The sequence below is a fragment of the Neomonachus schauinslandi genome, chromosome 3 (assembly GCF_002201575.2).
Source record: "Neomonachus schauinslandi chromosome 3, ASM220157v2, whole genome shotgun sequence".
In the NCBI taxonomy this organism is placed as follows: Eukaryota; Metazoa; Chordata; class Mammalia; order Carnivora; family Phocidae; genus Neomonachus; species Neomonachus schauinslandi.
The window spans coordinates 33166565-33186288 of NC_058405.1; the positions used below are offsets into that span (position 1 = coordinate 33166565).

General features: G+C 39.6%; 1 protein-coding gene across 2 annotated transcripts in view; it reads left to right on the top strand.

The window, feature by feature from the left end:
* Positions 1 to 19724, top strand: part of KLF12 (Kruppel like factor 12) — a 420428-nt gene that overhangs the window by 383723 nt on the left and 16981 nt on the right. For both annotated transcript variants that reach the window (XM_021697868.2, XM_021697869.2), the window contains one exon: positions 16745 to 16902. In XM_021697868.2, the coding sequence (XP_021553543.1) occupies positions 16745 to 16902 (158 nt within the window). The remainder of the gene's footprint in view (positions 1 to 16744; positions 16903 to 19724) is intronic.

The following is a 19724-nucleotide window of genomic DNA, read 5'->3' on the forward strand; positions in this document are numbered from 1 at the left end:
TCCTTAATTAATGTCACTAGTCTGAAACAGCTCTCAAGCTGCACATCCGTTTCCCCTATAAATAAGTTACATTATGTAGGCTTTGATGCCTGGAAGATAGGTCCTTGAATGAAGGAACAGGGGGAATGTTGGGGCAACTAAAGAATTTCAATTAGTAGGGCTTAAGGGTGGTAATCTAGAATGAATGGAGGCTAGCCAACTTGAAGAATGCATGTTTAGTGGGATATTCAGGGTGGCTTTGGGAAGGCAGGAGCTGCTACCTCTTAAGGCCATACCTGGGTAGCACTTTGGGTCATTACTGACATTAATCTCTTCCTCACTAATGAATTCTACACTCATAAGCCAGAATTTTCTTTCTAAAACAAAACAGAAGTCCTGATATTTCCAGGACCTACAAAATACAATTCTCCACAAGGGAACAAACACTGTAAGTTGACGGTACCTGGGCCGGTTGTCTTCTTCTCTTCTCTTCGGCTTTCTCTTTAGCACGCACATGGCTGCTTGTCTGTATTCTCCAAGACCCACTGGTTGGTTTCCTACATTAAGCTTCCCTGATCTCAACTAGAATTAAACACTCTCTCCCATTACTCCCCTGGTACTGTGTTACTCCTCTCTTAGTCACTTATGATCTTTATGGCTTGTGTAATGTGAAAATACTTAATGCCACTGAGATGCACACTTAAAAATGGTTAAAAGGGCAAATTTTATGATACATGTATTTACCAGAAAAAACAGAAAGACTGTGGGAGAAGGGGAAAAGGTTTGGAAGGTGTAGATGCTGTAGCAGGAAGCCAGAGAAGAGGTAAGTATGGAGGTGAAGATAGAAGTATTCAAGTCTGGGATATATTTTGAAAGTTGAGCCAATAGGCCCTATTGACAGATTGTGGATGGGAGAGAATGAGCCACCAGGGGAGTAGTGGTCATTTCCTGTGATCGAGAAAATGGGGGAAGGAGCTATTTTGGGGGAGAATATCGTGTGTTCGGCTTTCACCATGTTAGAGATGTCTGTTTGACACACAAGTGGAAGGTCAAAAGGATACGTGAGTCTGGAGCTCAGGGAGAAGGGGCTATAGAAATAAAAATGGGTGGCATGCAAAAAGATGGTATATGGAGCACCCTGTACAAGGCATGGGAATGGACACGATTGCCCACGGAAAGAGTTGAAACAGCAAAGAGAAGTGGCCAGAGGACTGAGCTCAGGGAGCCTCCAGCATTCAGAGGCCAAGAGAAGGGGAGGAACATAGATGTGAGATACTTTTTATGAATATTCAGCAAATTTCTATGGAGCACCTCCTCTGCCAGGCAGTGCTTTTAGGTGGTTGGGAGAACAATTACTAAAAAAAAGGCAGCATCACCTCTCCCTGTGCTCTCAGGTGAGTCACTTAAGGTGACTGACTCCCAGATTCCTCTTCTGTAAAATGGGGTTATAATTGAGGTCAGCACAAAGTTAAACAACAGTAACTTCAGTGGCTTCCTGAATATCCACCTGTTTATACAGTGTTTTATTTTTATAACCCCAATCCTTCTTACAACCCTGCAAGTTAGGTCTGACTGTTTTATAGAAAAAGCCAACATTTAGGAAAGCTAATAAGTTTTTCTAAGACACAGCTAAAAATACATCAGCAAGATTCTTACCCTGGCAGTTCTGAACTTGTGTCTTTCAGTCCATCCACTTTCCAAGCTATTCTAATATGTAAAATACTCAGCAAGCTGCCTCAGGCGATAGCAAGAGCTTCCAAACGTGTTTCTTTCATCCTTGTCCTCCTCTCTACTTAAGTGGATCTCTTTGAGGTCCTGAAAAACAAACTCCTATAATTAAAACCAATCAGAAAAGCAATCATCTAGGTCATCAAGTATGTAAACTGCCGACTATAAACTTAGTAATATCCCCCAACAAATTTAATGAATGTTAATTGACTGAATAAACAAAAACTGTGCATTTTTTAGTCTAATTTTCTCTACAAAGTACCTGGCCTTTAGACTTACAGATTGGACAGCACTTAATGAAATTCCATTAACATTAAATTTGTTTTGGGACGCCTGGGTGGCTCAGTAGGTTAAGCGTCTGCCTTCAGCTCAGGTCATGATCCCAGGGTCCTGGGATCGAGTCCCGCATGGGGCTCCCTGCTCCGCGGGGAGCCTGCTTCTCCCTCTGCCTCTGCCTCTCTCTCTATCTCTCATGAATAAATAAATAAAATCTTTAAAAAAAAAACAAAAAAACCCATTAAATTTGTTTTATAAGCTTTCTTGTATGAAATCCATTCACGTTATCCCTGAAAATACTTCTTTACTACCTAGTTTCTACAACCCTGTTAAATTATGACTTGCCTAGCAAATGAAAAGAAAATGCCACTCTTATTGTCTTTTAAATGTAAATCTCTGGTTTATATGTAGATTAATTTTAATCATTAGCCTTTCCTATCTTTCCACTCTTCCTGTAGACTCTAGGCTGGCTAATGACATCGTGGTTATCCTGATCACCTTTCATTCCTTCCTCTCCCTTATCTGCTATTATCTAACCAATCACCAAGAACTGACAGATCTACTTCTGAAATGCCTTGGAGTTGGTCCTCTCTGATTGAGATTTAAAGACACTAGTTTGGTTCAGGGAGAATCTACTTCTTGGGTCATGGTAATAAATGTTCTCTATTTGATAAGGGCCTTGACTTTTAATCACTTCCTCACCAATAAATCCTAATAAGCCAGAATTTTCCTCCTAAAAAAAAAAAAAATCCTGATTTTTCTAGGACTTCTAAAGTACAGTTCTCTATAGGGGCACCTGGGTGGCTCAGTCGTTAAGCGTCTGCCTTTGGCTCAGGTCATGAGCCCCGCACTGGACTCTTTGCTCATCGGGAAGCCTGCTTCTCCCTCTCCCATGCCCCCTGCTTGTGTTCCCTCTCTCGCTCTGTCAAATAAATACATAAAATCTTAAAAAAAAAAATAGAAAAAAAAAAGTACAATTCTCTATAAAGGAACAAAGTCTATGGTACCTGGCCCATTGTCCTCTTCTCTTCTGCTTTCTCTTTACCACTTACATTGCTGCTTGTCAGTATTCAAGACCCACTTGTTGGTATCCTACATTAAGCTTGTCCTGATCTCAACCAGAATTAAGCACTCTCTCCCTTTAATCCCATTGTACGTTACTATTCCTCTCTTTATCACATACCATTTTTATGGCTTGTGGAATTATGATTTGCATACATAATAAGTTGGAGAAATGTTTATTATCTTAAGAGCTGGCACCAAGTTCCTCCAGAAAAAAACTCTTGGTGTAGAAAATGTGTCCTTAGAAATGCTTGGAGGTGGACTGCAAGCTAAACCCCGCTCCCACCTCCCAACCACAGCCTCCCCATATAATAGTAGCCTCAAGGCTTTCTGTGGGAGAAAGCTGCTCTGCCTGCACAAAGGGAAGGAATGTGTTGTTTTTCTCTTGAATAAAGACGAGTTGGGGGTGGGAGCAGCAACCAGAGAAAAGAGGAAGGAGAGAGGGCCAGAGATGAAGGATTGCTTGAGGCTGGATGGGACCAGTGAGCGGCACAGAGGTAGCCAAAGGCATTTTTACAAATGCAGAGAACACTAGGAGAGCCAAAGCTCCAGGAGCCTCTCAACATCTATAGTGAAAAGGGTTTCTAAACACTCAGATGAGTTTATATGGTTGTTCTTGATGTGAAAATTGAAGAATGTCCTGTTTCTAGCATCAGGATTAATGCTAGAGAGCAAGGTGGTCCAGAAAATATAAACCTCCCAGAAATCCACATACATCTTTACAGAGTGGGAGCTAGACTTCCACAGGTCCTCAAACTGGCAAAGGTTTGAGTCTTTTTCATCTACTTGAGGTAGATAAATATCCAAGTCCTACACCTCACCAGATTATAAAACTCTTGAAGGATGCCTTTGATGCCCACTTGCTTTGCTATGGTGAACTCAAAGAAAATATTTGTTGTTTTATTTTTTTTTAATTTTTTAAGTTTTATTTATTTAAGTAGCCTCTACACCCAACATGGGGCTTGAACTCACAACCCTGAGATCAAGAGTCGCATGCTCTTCCAACTGAGCCAGCCAGACACCCCTGTTGTTTTATTTTATTGAATCAACGTTGTTAAGATGAAAAATATACCTATACAGCTATTACTAATTTAAGCTCTCTCATCTTACTGATTTTCTCAGTAGGAAAAAGCCTAGTAAAAAAATACCAACAGTGCAAATGATATTTAATCATCAGTACATATGTGCAAGAGATTGAGTATTGCCATCTTGACGTATTAAAGGTTCTTCATCTTTCTAGAGAGAAGATGTGATGCAGGAAGAAGTGTAGACTAAAACTCTTATTATTTCCCAGGCATTTAACCATCCTGAGCTACTTTTCTCAGCTATCTGTCAACTCCAGGACTGCCAATAACATTATGTATCCTGCCTACCTTTATGTAATTTTAAAAAATTTTTTTATTGTTATGTTAATCACCATACATTACATCATTAGTTTTTGATGTAGTGTTCCTGATTCATTGTTTGTGCATAACACCCAGTGCTCCATGCAGAACGTGCCCTCTTTAATACCCATGACCAGGCTAACCCATCCTCCCACCCCCCTCCCCTCTAGAACCCTCAGTTTGTTTTTCAGAGTCCCATCCTCTCTCATGGTTCGTCTCCCCCTCCGATTTCCCCCCCTTCATTCTTCCCCTCCTGCTATCTTCTTCTTCTTCTTTTTTTTTTTTTTTTTTAACATATATTGCATTATTTGTTTCAGAGGTACAGGTCTGTGATTCAACAGTCTTGCACAATTCACAGCGCTTACCAGAGCACATACCCTCCCCAGTGTCTATCACCCAGTCACCCCATCCCTCCCACCCCACCCCCCACTCCAGCAACCCTCAGTTTGTTTCCTGAGATTAAGAATTCCTCATATCAGTGAGGTCCTTTATGTAATTTTTTGTGATGATCTTCTAGGTTTACGTATGGTAATATATAAGCCATTATCATGCCACCTGCAATATTGTACAGTACACAGTAAGTTTACTAAGACAGTGCCATACACTGTTTATCTAAGAGACTACCAGTAATACCTAACAATACTCTGATCCTGGGAACTATAGATAATGTTTTACCAAAAATGGAGAAGAGTGAAATTGGGAACGTAATACTTGCACGATGCTTTAAAGCTTGCAAAGTTTTTATCTAACCTTTCTTCTTAGGTGAATAGGGATAGGCCAGGATTGTGAATTTAGTGGATAGTATTGCCCCAAGACTTTAGTGGCATATGAGAAGGTCTAGGTGAGAGTAGGGCCAATAACATAGATATGTCAGAAACATCAGCTCCATAGAAGCAGGCTAAGAGCAGAACTGAAGCTGCCAAGAAAGGGTAAGTATTAGCAAATAGGAACAGTCAACATAGTAAGGAACGGTTCTTGGTGTAAACATGGTATCATGAAACCCAAGTCAAGAAGGAGCACAGAACACTTCCCAACTTCTTTGATGAGGCCAACATTACCCTGATACCCAAACCAGATAAAGACATCATAAGAGAACTACACAACAAAATGCCTTATGAATATCGACTCAAGAGCCCACAACAACAGGACGCCTGAGTTGTTCAGTCAGTTAAGCATCTGCCTTCAGCTCAGGTCATGTTCCCAGGGTCCTGGGATCGAGTCCCGCATCGGGCTCCCTGCTCAGCGGGAAGAGCCAGCTTCTCTCTCTGCCTGCCGCCCCCCACTCCCCCCACTTGTGCTCTCCCTCTCTCTCTGACAAATAAATAAATAAAAGCTTTAAAAAAAAAAGCCCACAACAAAATATAAGCAAACCAGATCTAGCAACATATGTAAAAATAATTATATACCATGACCAAGTGAGCTTTAACCCAGGAATGAGGCTGCTTTGGCACAGGAATATCAATCAATGTTATACATGATATTAATAGGCTAAAAGATAAGACCACATGATTATCTCAATAGATACTGAAAAAGTACTTGACAAATCCAACATCTTTTCATGGTAAAAACACGCAGCAAATTAGGAATAGAAGGGAGTGTCTTCAACACTGAACATCTTGTAACACTGAGAACTATGAAGCATCATTGTAAAAAAATCAAATCTTAAATAGAAAGATGTCCCATTTCATGGATTGAAAGACTTAATGTTGGTAAGATGGCAGCATTGCACAAAGTGGTAAATAAATTCAATGAAATGTCTACCCAAATTCTAAGTGCATTTTCTTTTGCAGAAATTGACAAACTGGTCTTAAAATCTGTATGAAAATAATCTTGGAAAATGAGTCTTGAGAAAAAGAACAACTTTGGAAGACTAACCATGTCCAGTTTCAAATTTTACCTCAAAGCTAGAAAGCCTAGATAGTGTGGTACTAGGATTACACTGTACCCACATCAATCAATGGAATGGAAGTAAGAATTCAGAAATAAACCTTTACCTCTAGGGTCAGTTGATTTTCACAAGGGTGCCAAGACAATCCCATGAAGAAAGAAAAATCTTTTCAACAAATAACGTTGGGGCAACTGCACATCCACATGCAGGAGAATGAAATTAGACCCCATACACAGCAATTAGCTCAAAATGGATCATAGATCTAAAAAGAAGAGCTAAATCTGTAAAGCTCTTAGAAGAAAACATGAGTAAATATTTGAGACCTTAAGTTAGTTAAAGCCTTCTTAGATACAATAGCAAACACATATAATGGCTAAAGAAATATTAAATTGGACTTAATCAAAATTTAAACTTTTGTGCTTTAAGGACATAATCAAGAAGGCGAAAAAACAGTCCACAGATTTGGGAGAAAATATTTACAAATCATATATTTGATAGGAGACTTGTATTCTAGAATAAAGAGAAATCTTACAACTCAACAATAAAAAGACAGCACAACTTTAAAATAGGCAAAGTATTTGAAGAGACATTTCTCCGAAGAAGATCGACAAGTGGTCTATGAACACATGAAAAGACACTCAACTTCTTAGTCATTAGGGAAATTGCAAAGCTAGACCACAATGAGATACACACACTGGGATGACTAAAATGAAGAAGACAGATACAATGTTTGGTGAGGATGAGGAGATAGTACAACTTTCGGTACTGGTGAAATTACTAAATGGTGTAGTCACTTTGAAAAACAGTTTGAAAATTTCTCAGAATATTAAACGTAGAACTACCATGTAATCTAGCACATATAACCTAGATACATACCCAAGAGAATCTAAAACACATTCACACAAGAACTTGTACAAATGTTCAGATGTTCCTAGTAGCGCTATTCATAATAGCTGAAAAGCTCATCAACTAATAGAAAGTGTGTTATATCTCTACAATGGAATATTATTCAGCTATGAAAAGGAATGAAGTATTGATGTATGCTACCATATGGGTGAACCTTGAAAACTTTATGGTAAATTTAGGACAGAAGCCAGACACAAAAACCACATACTGTATGATTCTCTTCCTACTAAATGTGCAGAATAGGCAAATCTGTAGAGATGAAAGTAGATTAGTAGTCACCAGGGACTAGAGGTGGGGGAAAGTGGAATGATTGCTCATGAGTATGGGGTTTCCTTTTGGGTAATGAGAATATTCTGGAACTAGACAGAGGTGGTGGTTCCATAACATTGTGAATATAATGAATGCTACTGAACTGTACACTTTATAGGTTGAATTTTATCATACGTGAAGTGTATCTTAAAGTTATTAACCAAAAAAGGAAGAGGAAGGAGCCCAAGGTTAAGTGTTGAAGATATATTGGACATTGAGTCAGGTTTACATGACTCTCGGCGAAATCGTTCTAACAGCTCCACATTTGAATCTGAAAATCAAAGAGATTAAATGTCTAAAAAAGCATCGCTAATAAATTACAAGTTATAATTCATACCTAGATTTTCCGATTATGGTCTATGCTTTTTCTGTAGGAGTAGCAACAAAAACTAGGATTCTTGTTTTTGTTTTTTCTTAAAGATAATAATGGGAGCTTATTGATCACAAAACTTTAATTTAGGGGTCTGCATATTAAAACCCTGTTCAAATTTCACATGTTTTTCTCTGTTTTTAAGTCCATGCTGCTCTTTTGTTTTCCTTGTTTAACATAAATAGTCCACCTAGTGCAGAAAGAAATTTGTGAGACATACATTTAAAAGTTACTATATAAAATTTAAACTATATATCAGGGTTGGGAGTTGTACAATTAAGGTAGAAAATAAACACACCAAATCCTAGGCTGTTGTGGCTGAGTTTCCTGGCGGCCAAAGCACAAAAGTAAATAGGATGGGGATTTGAGTCTATTTGATAAGGGAAAAAAAGAATATTGGTGTTGCCAAGCAGATTTTCCTTCATTCTAAGTAAAAATTATGACACAGATCTTTCTACAACCGCGCTGGAGAGTAGAAAAATCCTCGCTCAAGAGGTCAGGAAGCTGGGCATCTGGTTCCAACTCTGCCAGTCTTTAGCTGTGTGGCTGTGGTGTGATAATTCATCAACTAGCTGAGCCTGTTTCCTCATCTTCCAAATATGAATGTGGGTCACATTAATATACTTTCTTATCTTTTCAATGTTAATTTGGTGGAGTATTTGAAGATTAAGTAAAGCTTTCCGGAAAGGAAATAAAAAAGAGGTAAAATACTGCTTCATTAAATGAGAAGATTTTTGTTTTTCTCCAAAATTCAAACACGTGCTATTTTGATGTTAGGAGAAATGTCTGTTTGCGGCACCAGACAGCCCTTTTGGCCAACAAAAACTCAAGTGCAACATTACCAGTGAAATCTGCTTGGTTTTGTTATTTACATATCCCCATAAGAGCAAGAAAACTGTTTCAATAATTTATGTAAGCTTAAGTACCAGATAGTTAACTGATATCATTTCAGTGTTAATAAAAGAAATCTCTACTGTAACATAGACCTGGTTAATGATCAACATAAAATAGATGGAGGCCTGTTTTGGTGGTCACTTCAAAAGTTTATTTATGGTTGCATTATAATATCTCACTAGAACTGTATATTTGAAACATTTTAGATATAAAAACACAGAGTTTTCGGGGTACCTGGGTGGCTCAGTCAATTAAGCATCTGCCTTCGGCTCAGGTCACGATCTCAGGGTCCCGGGATGGAGCCCTGTGTTGGGCTCCCTGATCAGCAGGGAGTCTGCTTCTCCCTGAACCTCTCCCCTCATCCCCCCCCCCACTCATGCTTGCCTGCTCGCTCTCTCTCAAATAAATAAAAATCTTTAAAAATTTTAAAAAATAAAACAGAGTTTTATATACTACTGCATTTGCCTGGGGTACATGCATAGGGCTATCTTGTTAGTGAATCTGCCTTATAATAAGATCCTTCTGATAGAGAAAAACTAACTTCTTTATGTAAAATTCTGCCCTAGGGCAGTGTTATGGTGAGACTCCAGTGTCTGCACTTAAGTAAAGTCCTCACAGGGTTGACTGTGTTCCCCAAACTCCTTCCTTCCTTTCTTACCCTTCACCCTTTCAAGCATCTGTTGATACGCCTGCTCCAAGAGGGGCATGCCTAAGATTGTACCTGTATTCTTGAGTATACGTATTCTTTGAGTCCTCAAACTGAGGACAGGGCCTGTCTTAAATTCAGATTAAAATGCTGCTGGAGGGGAGGAGGGTGGAGGGAGGGGGTAGCTGGGTGATGGACATTAAGGAGGGCATGTACGATGTAATGAGCACTGCGCATATTATATAAGACTGATGAATCACAGACCTGTGCCTCTAAAACAAAAAGCACATTGTGTGTTAATTAATTGAACTAAAATAAAAATTTTTTAAAAATTGAGATTAAAATAATAACCTAGTAAATTTAAGGTTCAAATGATCCATCCAGCTACAACACCTGGCATAAAACATAATTTAAACCCTGATGTTTTCTGAAGAAATTCTGTGACAGGTTCATCTGAATATTTCAGTACTGTTATGTGTCTTCTATTCAGTGTCCAGTGTAATTCAGAAATCCACACTTGTTTCAACCTATATTATGAATTGATTTTATGGGGTAAAGTCTTTGCAAGGCATATGGTGTTCCCCCAAAGTAACTATTTTGAATAGATACCGTATATCGAAAATGGATCTCTTTTGTTAACAAACAAGCCCCTGTCAGCTTGTAATCTAAATTCATCATAAGTTTCACAATAAAACCAATTACCCCTAATGCCATTAATGGTTCATTTTTTTCCTGTTTTATCTTTAAGCTTTTTGTTTTGCAGCTTCTGAACTTACTTGCTAAAATATGGTGAATCAAAAAAAGAGCAGAAAGATAAGCCTGCAGCAGTTTTGAGTATTTTAGTGGTCTAGCAAGTGATGAAGAACAACACTTGGTAGCCGCTGCTATATTTAAGTAAAAACCATGATATACTATCCAGCCACAGACCCACCCCAAAAAAGCTCATTCAGAAACCTATTATCTGTAACTAGTAGGAGCTTTTCTTTATTAACATAAAACAATAATCAGAACTACACTTTGGACATAGTCTGTTCGTGTGAAAAAAAAAAGTGCCAAAATCTAGTTGAATATATGCTTAAGATTGAGCTTGTTGACCTATTTTAGCAAATGTATTACTCTTGATTTACACATTTTGTGAAAATGGACTTATTTTTATTGAATCCAGATTTGAAGTGAAGTAGTATTAATGCCTTAGTCACAGCTTCTGGAAAGGCTGACAACTGCTAATCTTACAATTTCAATCTGTTATCAAAAGTAGTTTTCCATAGGAAACCATAGGCCGCAGGGAAAGAGAAACTTCCCGCTGGTGAATCTGCCTTGGGACGTAGCTTCTGGGATTAGATAGGCGGTGTATCTAAATAGCACCTTTTCCCCAATTAATATCCTAGGAAAGACATTGATGTGGTTTGATAGCAGCTAGACAGAATCTGTTATCATACGGCAAGATAAATACAAAGATTGCTGCTTCTGAGAGCCATCTACTGGCTGAGAAAAAGCCTGCAAAAAAAAAAAAAAGTGCAAATATGGGGGGGCTTGTCCAAGTGAACAGAAGCTCTGTGACCAAGATTTATGTAATGCCTGGTTAACTGAAAGTCTCACCAACTTCTTTTTTGGCTTCTGGCCTTGATATTTCATTTCCAACATGGTGTTTGATTTACTAACAAGGAAGTGGTTCGTTCTTACCTGTATTCTGTGGCAGAAACTAATTCACAATTCCAGTAAGTAATACGTACTGACTGCCCTATCCAAAATAATTTGAAAATAAACTTCCGAGAACAGTACAAAGTATATTTTTAAAACTGAATGTTCCCCCTTCCCTTAAGGTAACTCTATCAACACAGCCCACTGAAAATCATTTTCGGTGCCATGGTGAATAAACTGGAATGGTGGGTAAGGAGCTAGTTTGTGGCCGCGGTGAAGGGAGACATAATCGCATACCACTGCCAGACTCAGCCTTCTAAAAACTTTTCCCTGGCAATAAATATTTTTTTCACAAAACTTAGGAAAGTGTTTTCTTAGGTAGATTAATAGTAATTATACTGAATACTTCAACTGGCAGTATTTATAAAGCATTTTGCCTTAAAATTCACAAGAGAGGGGCGCCTGGGTGGCTCAGTCATTAAGTGTCTGCCTTCGGCTCAGGTTAGGGTCCCAGGGTCCTGGGATCGAGCCCCGCATCGGGCTCCCTGCTCAGCGGGAAGCCTGCTTCTCCCTCTCCCACTCCCCCTGTAAAATCTTTTAAAAAAAAAAGTTCTCAAGAGAAAAGCATACGCCTTATTATAGCAGATTCCATGTAAGAATGCTTTTATGTGCTATTTTTTTTTTCTATAATTGGACGAGGGGGAAACTTTAAATGATACAGATTATGTTGTTGCATTGTCCTGTTTTATCCTATGCTGGTTGCTCTTAGCCGTATCTGAGTCCATAGAAAGTAAGAACTAAGATTGGGTCCTAGAGTCAGCCACTTGGGTTTGAATCCTGGCCTTAACTTCTGTGCCTCCGTTTCCCCATCTCTAAGTGAGGGACACTAATCATACTGATCTCGCAGAGTTGCTTTGAAGCTTAAAGCATTTAGAGCGGAGCCTGGCACATGGTCAGCCTTCTGTAAATGTCAGCTGTCGTGTTATCCACAGCCTGCTCCCTAGAGGTCTGTTGAGATGGAATGTGTGAACGTGCTCAAGCACCTTCTCTTCCATTGTTCTCTGTTCCTGTTTTAAAATTTGGGATGTGTGTGTCCTCTCTTTCTCTTTTCAGCCTTAGAAGAATGTCCTGGTTTTTTTTTTTTTTTTTTTTTATTAAACACCTATAGAAACTTCAATTTCAGTGAAGGGCATCTCATCACACTAAGGTCACACGTGACAAATGGTCTTCTATTACCTGCTGATTACAGTTAACCTTAATTTCTTTCATGGCAGCCATGCGGTGCCTTCTATTTAAATAGAGCTGTTCCTGGATGTGACTTCTCGAGCCTCTCTGGGTTTAATTCTGATTTAACTTGCCATTCCAAGTGGGACTGTTGTGCAACTGAAGTCATGATTCACTCATTTGTTCTCTCTAGATCTAATTATTACAACGTAGTGCCTGTGAGGACCCCTCCGGCGCTCATTCCCTCCTCCAAATGGTCTAACCTTCTGGGGAAGGGAGTGGGCCTGTAGTCATTGTTCTTTTGAACTGTGTAGATGCCCTTTAGTACATTCTCTGGGGACACACTGGCAACTGTTAGGCCTCTACCATATTCATCGTACCAGCTTATTACGAAGGATTATTGGAAGAATCCGACGCTGGCGTCTGTGGCATCTTGTTCAGAACAAGACCGGCTTTTGAAGCACAGAACCAGCTTGCATGTATCTGGGGATACCTGAAGGTCCTTCTGAACAAAGGGCACCTTGCTCAGAAAGCACAGGGCAGAATGGAAATACCCGAAGAGTAACGATAGCTGTTCTGTTACCAGACGCCCACGCGTGGGAGCCTTGGAGTGGGACAGGACAGGAGGAGACTGCTGAGAGTAAGATCACTGTTCACCATCCCCTGCTCAACAAATGCTTACTGGGATCAAAGGGGAGATGTTTATTCACTCGCCGGTATCCTGTACACATTCAGAGGGATCTCAGTGGCCTTCCATGGAGAATTTTAATTGTAAGCAATGCTTTAGAATGCTGCCCTCTTGAATTTAGGGCAAAGAACGGAGACACTTACGTACACGTGGTTTTAATGATTACCCAGACTCTCTGATATTCAGTAGCCACTTTGTATATAGTATTTAAAGTATGAAGCTTAGGGAAATGAGAGTAAGAGTGAAGAATTGAGTGACCATTGTCTGAAGACTTGCAGTAAAAGAATCCTGGTAAGGATTAATTAACCAGTGGAGGATTAATTGATTGATTGATTATATTAAGTTAAAATTAGGAATAATTTTACATATTTACAATTACCATTTACAATTTACAATAATTTGACATTACACTCATCTGTTCATTCATTCATTCATCCATTCATTCATTCAATTTGGCAAACGTTTCTTGAAGGCCCACAGTGTTCTAGGCTCTAGAGATAACTTGTCACATTTCCTGCCATGGCCTTGGGTTGACCAAACCCCGACCTTTGGTTGTCTTCCCCCTCTAGTGCCTGCCATCTGTGGGTTCACACGTGGACCCCAGCATAGCAGCAGTCCCGCATGGAGTTGGAGTGTGTTCTCCTCTTTCTGTGTTCTTTAAGTTCTTTTGCTCTTTTGCTCCCTGTCTACCTCAGTGCACTTCTTCTTACCTTTCCACAAAGAGATCAAATAAGTGGTTCGGAAAGGCATAGCCTTGCCAAAGTTTCTTCAGCATCTTCTGAGGATGCCTCTGCCATTTTAAAAGGGGAGCTAGGGAAAAATTTTACCCATTGGATATCATTTCCAAGCTAGCTCTGCTGGGCACAGCTATTCGTTGTACATACCTTTTTAAATTTTTTTTTTTAATTTTTATTGCATAGATACCTTTAGGGGGCGGTTCTTCATAATGTCCTAAAATATTTTACTTTAAAATGAAGGAAATCAATGTGTGAAGTTTTGTAGCATGAAGGCCATGCACCTAACATGTCTTTTTTTGGTGTAAATTCAGGAGCCTCGGTGAAGTAATATCATGCCATTCTGTGGCCTTTGCCTTCCTTAACCACCTGCCAAATGGTTCCATGGTTGTTGGACTGTAGCGCAGCATCACTTCATTGGTCCCTTAAAGACCTGCTTAGTAGTTACTTGGTTTTAAGTTCAGATTTATTTTTTACTTTTCTCTGCATATACACATACACAACAAGATAAATAGCTAAAATAAACTACAGGCAAAACAATGTATGTGTGTGATTATGCATAGTTACATTTACACTTATTAGTGCACAGAAAGTACTGTATAACACAAACCATTCTGATTATAGACTTTAAGTTATAATTTGAAGGAAACAGATACCATATCATTTTCTCTTGAGTTAAAAGCTGTCAATCATATCACGACTCAGAAATCTCTATTTTTGAGGTCCCCAAGTGCCAAGATCCATATTTATTTTCATGACTAGATATTCAAGAAATGAATTACTGTTGGCCTCTCATCACACGCGTACAGTTTGGTTCACAAGAAACCCACCCTATGCTAGAGCATACCTTGGCAAGAATGACCAAAGCCAGTAGGCCAGCACTATTTTGACTTTTTCACAATAGGCTCCAGTCGCCGCAACTGAGTCAGTTACGTGGAAAACCACAAATCCACATTGATTCATAGGAAGCTGGAAAAAGTGGCTTAGCCATCCCATATTTTCTTTCATTCTACTAATAAAGATCTTGCATAAAACTCTTCAAAGGCACAAGTAGATAAACACCACTTATATTTTGTCTTAGCTAATAATAGAAAGCTTTGGCTGCTGAATCTGTTATTTGTACAAGTGAGAAGATACACTGAAAACTTAAAAGGCACATATGTAGAAGGAAACATTGAGGAAAAAAAGTTTACTGGAGCAATGTTATAGTGAAGTATTAGAAATCATCTAAATGTTGATCGCTTAGGAAATAGACTTTAAAACTCTGGCATGAATATTCACTGGACTACTACCATGTTTCATCTAAGTCGTGCATCAACCACTGGCCCCCAAAACAACCCACTGTTTTGTGAATAAGGTTTTATTAGAACATTAGCCATACTCCCTTGTTTACATATTGTCTGTAGCTACTTTCATGCTACAAGGGCAGAGTTGATTTGTTACAACATAGACTGCATGACTCTCAAAGTCAAAACAAAATATTGGCTATTTAGCCATTTACAGAAAAAGTTGACCAACCCCTGATCTAAGTTAAAATATCACATACTGTAAAATGCACTATTACTGGATGTACTACTAATACAGAAAAAATTTATGCCAGTTAAACTATGACAAGCCTTCAGTTGTAAGAAGTATCTTACGTTTTAGAGACATCAAAATATGAAAAAAATCATCTTAGAATGGATGAGTTGTGGATATAGCACTTCAAGTAAATAAACAACAGTGTTGACAACACGGATAATCTCACATGCTGAATGTTGAGTAAGCAAAAGGCAAGTGTAGAGCAATTTGCAAAATGATGTGAACGATATGATGATATTTATATGTCTCTTAAAGAACAAAACAGTATTATGAGTTTCTATGACTGTGGGTATGTGTAGGTAAGGATAATTTGAAAGAATTGGAAGAATTTAAAGAAAACCGTCGACAGGTTTTCCCTGGGAGGAAGAGGAAGGAAGACAAGGGCGGGGTTTTACCTTTACCTGTAATCTGCCTAAGTGAAGCTTACATGCCACTTTCTTCAAAGAACTCTTGCTCAGAGTCATTTAGTTTTTTTAACAAAAAGAGGTAATTTACTAATAAAAAGTATTTTGAAAAGCATCAAAACAAGAAGCTGGAAGAAAATATGTCAATATAAACAGTGGTAAATTCTTTACAGTAGAAATGTGGATGATTCCTTTTGTGTTGTATTTGTTATAATAGTAAAGAACTTCATGGGTAACTGAAAACGATTAGTCATATTCTTCATTTCTACCTCAATCAAAAGAGATTAAGGTTTGAAGAAGTACATGTTAATCAATTACCTGACGTTACAAACTAATCCTGTTTTTCTACTGTGGCATTGGGATTAAACAACGAGCAAGTCAGGGCCAAATTTCATAGTTAAAACTTTTTCTCATAATGGTGGTACAGCTAATCTTTAAGTACAATGTACTTGATTTCTCACCATGAAAACCCACCAACTGGAAAAGTTAAATGTCAGGTGCATTTTACCGAACAGAAATAGCTTGTCATGAGTCATGTTATTGATGTACTGATATCATTTCTTTCAGCCTGACCTCACTTGTTTTGAAATATACCTTGTGATTTTACTCAATTTTATATGCTGTCACGTGCAGTTCAGACCCCCGTGTTACTTATTAAATGCATTCATTTTGTCTGTCTCTAGCAGAGCTTCCAAAAATAATCTCTGTGTCATTCAGAAGGGTTCCAGATTATTTCTTTCCATGAGGAGGATCTACTCACCTACCACTGATTTTATTTAGTTTTTGTTTCTGTCTTGTTGTTTTAAGCATGTCTTTCTCTCTGGGGGAGTGTTTTATCACAAATAGGCCAAGCTGCCTGCCTTCAAGATTAAGAAATAAAGTGTGTCCAAGAAAGTGATAGTGGGAAATGCGGCCATGGGGCCTTGAGTCTATAGGAAGCGACAGCCTATGAGTCTGAGATCTCATGCCACTAGAACCAAAACAGAGCGCTGTGCTGCTCACCATTTAACTCCACTTTTTTTTTTCCAGTTCAATTTCACCATTTAGTATTGAGAGCACAAGACGCCAGAGACGGTCTGAATCCCCAGACTCCAGAAAACGGCGTATCCACAGATGTGATTTTGAGGGATGCAACAAAGTATACACAAAAAGTTCTCACCTGAAGGCTCACCGAAGGACACATACAGGTACAGTGTCCCAGGGCTTCTCACTTGGGGTGGGGAGGGGGGAGGTTCAGTGAAGGTCCCAAAGGGGCCATTGCTTGACTCCGGGGTCCTGAGTGCACTGGAATGGGGTTTTATACTTGCTCATTATATAGCCATCTGAAGTTTACTCCCTGTCTGTCTGAGGGGAATGCATGCCCCTATCTCAGCTGAAAAAGGCTTAAGTCTTAGTGAACCTTGGCAACCAATGAAGTATGTCTTCTAGGTCTTAAGGACATTTACGATGGTAGGACACAGTGATCCAGCCTTTTTTATAATCAGTGTTGCCACTTAACTATTGTCTGGTTTCTCAGATTCTAAAATGTCCACAAAGCACACAGAAAAACAAGCTGAATAAAATTATTTTATCCTCTTAAAGTGAGCATTTTTTTTTTTAAGATTTTATTTATTTATTTGAGACAGAGAGAATGAGATACAGAGAGCATGAGAGGGAGGAGGGTCAGAGGGAGAAGCAGACTCCCTGCCGAGCAGGGAGCCCGATGCGGGACTCGATCCCGGGACCCCAGGATCATGACCTGAGCCGAAGGCAGTCGCTTAACCAACTGAGCCCCCCAGGCGCCCTTAAAGTCAGCATTTTAAGCACCACTCAAATCCTGTTTTTCCCCCTCGGTCTCTTCCCCCAAACAACCAAACAAATAAACGAAAAAAATAAATAAATAAAACTGACATATATATATAGCACTGTAAGGAGTGTAAAAAAATATTTTCATATGATTCCATTTGATTTTCACTGGCATTTTATAGAGAGAGAGAGGATTTTTAATATTCAGCTTACAGAGAAAGAAATGGAGATCACACATGATTTACTGACTCTGTCACCATCCAGACTACCCCATCCCATCCACCCACCCCATATACCCATCCCTGTACCCATCTACCCACTCATCCAGCCAGCCAGCCACCTAGGAAATAACCTAGTGACCTTTACTTAGCCCCCTACCCACTCCTTCCATCCTATGCCTTGTGGTGTTCCTTAGCCGGCATCCCCGGCTTCCTTGGCTTCTGGGTCCTGTTGGGAGCCACCAGTGGGAGGCTCTGGGAAGAGACTGAAGGTGGAAAGAGGGCCCCACAATTACACTACCTTTTCTAGGAAAAGCGACTGGAGTGTGTGAAGCTCAAGGAAGCAGGTAGAAGAGGCAAATTCATTCGTACACACTCTGGTCATTCCTGGTAGCGATGTGCCACAGGTCCAGCAGGCTGAGTCCAGTGACTGTCCTTGACAGGAATCCGATGTCAACCCCTACCTCTACCTGGAAACTTCAAGTGTAACAGACTCCCATTGGGCTATGTGAATAGTACTGCCATCTCAAATATCTTAAAATAACCACACTGTGAACACCATTTCCTGGCCAAGGTAGCAAAATCATGTACGCCAGCCTTCATTGCCATCTACTTAGGCGTGTTAGTAGAAGGTTTGCAGCTGCTTTGCAGAGACTGTGCCGTGACTCCACACATTAAGACGGGGCATCATTTGTGCGTGTGTGTGATGAGGTTCTGGTGCAGGAGGCTGGTCTGGAGTCAAAAAACATTGCAGAACCTGGAGTTTACTTTTGCTCATCTAACGTATAACAGACTTCGAATACTTCTAATAAGTCAACACGTTTTACAAACTGCCTCTTCATCTTTCATCCCTGCTCCCAGTCCTTTTCCTTTTTCTACTTAATTCCAGATTCTTGCCTCTCCATTGATTCTGAGCTTCCCCAGCAGAGGTTTTCATCTATCTCTTCGGCACTATTTTTGAATCAATTTCTTTACCATTTAGGCAAAGAATGAGTATAAAAACATGAGAGTCAAAGAAGCATGTTCCATCCTGTCAGTAGATAATGAACACAGATCACAGTCGTAAGTACGATCAGGTCATATTACTCAATTTTAGCGGGAGCATTTCTGTTTAAAAAAAAAAAGAAGACGCTTTCTTCGGTAAATCATCATGTATTTTGAGTTATTCCTTGAACTTTCTGAAATACATATTGGCCTCATTGGTACAGAGACACCTCTATTCCATTTATCCCAGTGATGAACAGTGGATGAGAGGAAAAGGTTTAATTAGGAACTAGTAAAGGATCTAACCCCATGGCATTAAGGGATTGCATCTTATAGGTTAGTTAACATATACTGTGAAAGTAGGGCAGACGTGAGGTATGCGTTATAACTCAAAGCAATATAAACTTTGAATGTTGAAGCAGAATTAATTAGCTTGGGTTACTAATAAGATGAAATCATAGACTCATAGGGTCCACACGGACCTTACATGCCACAGAGCCTACTTTGTTTCCTAACTTCGGGAATCCCTTGGGTGTCATCCCTCACAAAGAACAAGTCACGACGATGCAGTTTCCTGCACACGTACACATCTTCGGTTTTATTTGATCCTCGCAACACCCGTGGCTGCAGATGTCATTATGCCCTTTCTGCAACGGTGGCTCCTGGTCAAGTATTGTTCCCACGGCAGTGAGCTTGTTCTTCTGCAACACGAGCTGGGTGAAGTTTCTGAGGGCAGAGTCCTCATCTCGTCAGTACTGAATTGCCTCGGATGTCATTGTTTGGTTCCCAGTACCTTCTGGTTGAATGGAATAGCTCCAACGATCCATGCAACCAAAGCTCTTATGTTCACTCCCTGGCCCTGGTGCCCCTCACAACCCGATCATTAACTGCTGGCATCTTCATTTCTCCAAATCACATACCCTCAGTTCTCTTAGCCATGTTTTTCTAGATATATTCCAACATGTCACTCTGTCTTCTCAAGTTTTCACACCACAAATTGAAGGAAGAGGTCTTGTTAGTGG